Source organism: Phytophthora infestans, genomic scaffold (assembly GCF_000142945.1).
Source record: "Phytophthora infestans T30-4 supercont1.2 genomic scaffold, whole genome shotgun sequence".
Classification (NCBI taxonomy): Eukaryota; Oomycota; class Peronosporomycetes; order Peronosporales; family Peronosporaceae; genus Phytophthora; species Phytophthora infestans.
This window is the reverse complement of record NW_003303757.1, coordinates 55,356-57,307: the sequence shown is the minus strand read 5'-3', so window position 1 is coordinate 57,307 and position 1,952 is coordinate 55,356. Positions and strand designations below refer to the sequence as shown.

The following is a 1,952-nucleotide window of genomic DNA, read 5'->3' as shown; positions in this document are numbered from 1 at the left end:
TACTTCAATCTACGCTTCGTTAGGCTTGGTCGGCTTACCGGACGAATATGAGAACATCTGTATGAATGACACTCTGGGAAACTAGTAAGAAAATGCCAAATTGTATATTTTTCTGAAGGTACCTCGCCGAAAGAGTCTACTCGTCTCTTTTTTGTCTATTTCTGAAGCAAACGGGTCGGTGCAATGTGTTCCTCCATACGAAGCACGAAGCGAATCCAATCAACATAAAGTTCCCGCCCGTGCGCCTCGCTCAGGCACTCCGACCACTGATCATACACGACATCTACCGTATTCTCATCCACTTCTGTCCATATGCAGTTCTCTCCTCCTTGAAAAACCCACTTGACGTCACTCTGCGATCCTGCCGCTTCTCGACTGCGTGCGTTTGCTTCAGAGTCCACGATCATGATGCAGTGCTTAGCCATCTGTCTCCCATCTGGGAGTACTGACACCCTGTTTTGCACGGCAGCGATGTACCGAAGATAGACGTCGCCTGGAATGTTGCACACCACAACACCGTCTTGCTTCACAATCTTCTGAAGTGGTTGGCAGTAGGAATCACCGCACTGCTCAAGCCCCCAACTGCGAGGAGAAACATTATTGGCCACTGACTGATGTCGAGACGTTCTAAAGTCTGGCAAGCTTCTGGAAGCGAGCAACGAAGGCGTTTTGAGAATCGTGCATGCGCTATCGTAGTGCCCGACGCTTGTTGAAACGGCGGCACGTAATCCACCGACCAGCCAAACATGCTACCGATGAAAGAGGTGAATAGGTGGCGCTCGGTAAATTCAACCTCGCGCTGTTTCAACTTGTCCAGGTACTCTTCCTCGGGAATCGGATGGAAGGAGAATGGCGGCTCCCCATTCGGGAAGTGCACCCACCACCCTTCGCCGTCTAAAGCGAGTTGACACGAGGTCGCCTTTACCTTGGACACTTAATGTAGTTCGCGTCTAAACTGGTCTGTTTCGCGCTTTAGCTTGGTTTCAATTTCGAGGTGACGGGTAATCGCATCTTGCAGCTGTAGAATTTCTCTATGCAGCGCCGCCCTCTCGATCGTAACTCGGTACAAGGCTACACTCGTGGATTCTGGAGATAGCTGATGCAGTGTCGTTTGTGCCTTATAAAGGAGCTGCTCCAAGACATTTTCCAGACGCTGTATCTCGTCACGGATGGTAGCCAGCGTTTCCTTTCGTCGGTGGCGCCAGCGCACCATACGTCGGCGCTGCACTTTGAGGCGCAACTGTTGACTTTTTAAAGCCTCCAAGGCCGTCTCGATTAGGTTGGCATGGTCTGAGTACTTCATGGTTCAAGTTTGCAGAGTGGTTGAGCAGTTTGATGAACAGTGGCGTATAACTTGACGAATGACAAGTAAAAGACATTGACGTTAATAACAGGTCACTACAAGTGCAATAACGCAAATTGGGATGTCATGGACTGTCTGACTTGACTCGAATGGTAAGTCCGTGATGTCCGCTGCAGTCATGCCAGGATGCGTTATGTCGTCCACGCTCTGTAACACACGGGAGAGAAGAGGAATGGAGGCCAACATTTCGTTATCATTTTTTGTTTATTACATGAATGAATGTCAGTGTTTTGGGAGAGAGAAGTCGTCGGTGAGTAATAAACGCTAGAGGATGCGTATACGCATGTTTCATCGTACCGGTATCGCAAAGTAGGTAAGAAAAAATAGCAAGCATTATTTCCTGAAGCAAACCCTACATTTTCTCACGTTTAACTTCTAGCAACAATAGGAGGGCTCATACAAAAAGCGTAAGAAACGGATGACCTCTTCATTTGATTACCATCGAGTAACATTTAATTCATGAATTCACTGAGCGCCAAGAATGACAAGAATGACACCAGAGACTGAAGCCGGAATTCGCTTAGCATACGAGACGAGCCGAGCCCAACATCGGTATTTCGTGGGCTCTATATTAATGTTGGGAGCCCGG

General features: G+C 48.4%; 1 protein-coding gene across 1 annotated transcript; it reads right to left on the bottom strand.

Moving 5' to 3' along the window:
- Window positions 1–934: 934 nt before the first annotated feature.
- Window positions 935–1,303, bottom strand: PITG_01160 (uncharacterized protein; the record flags this gene model as incomplete). Its single annotated transcript, XM_002907794.1, has 1 exon — window positions 935–1,303. The coding sequence occupies one exon, from the start codon at window positions 1,301–1,303 to the stop codon at window positions 935–937; it is 369 nt and encodes a 122-aa protein (XP_002907840.1).
- Between the last annotated feature and the right edge of the window lie 649 nt (window positions 1,304–1,952).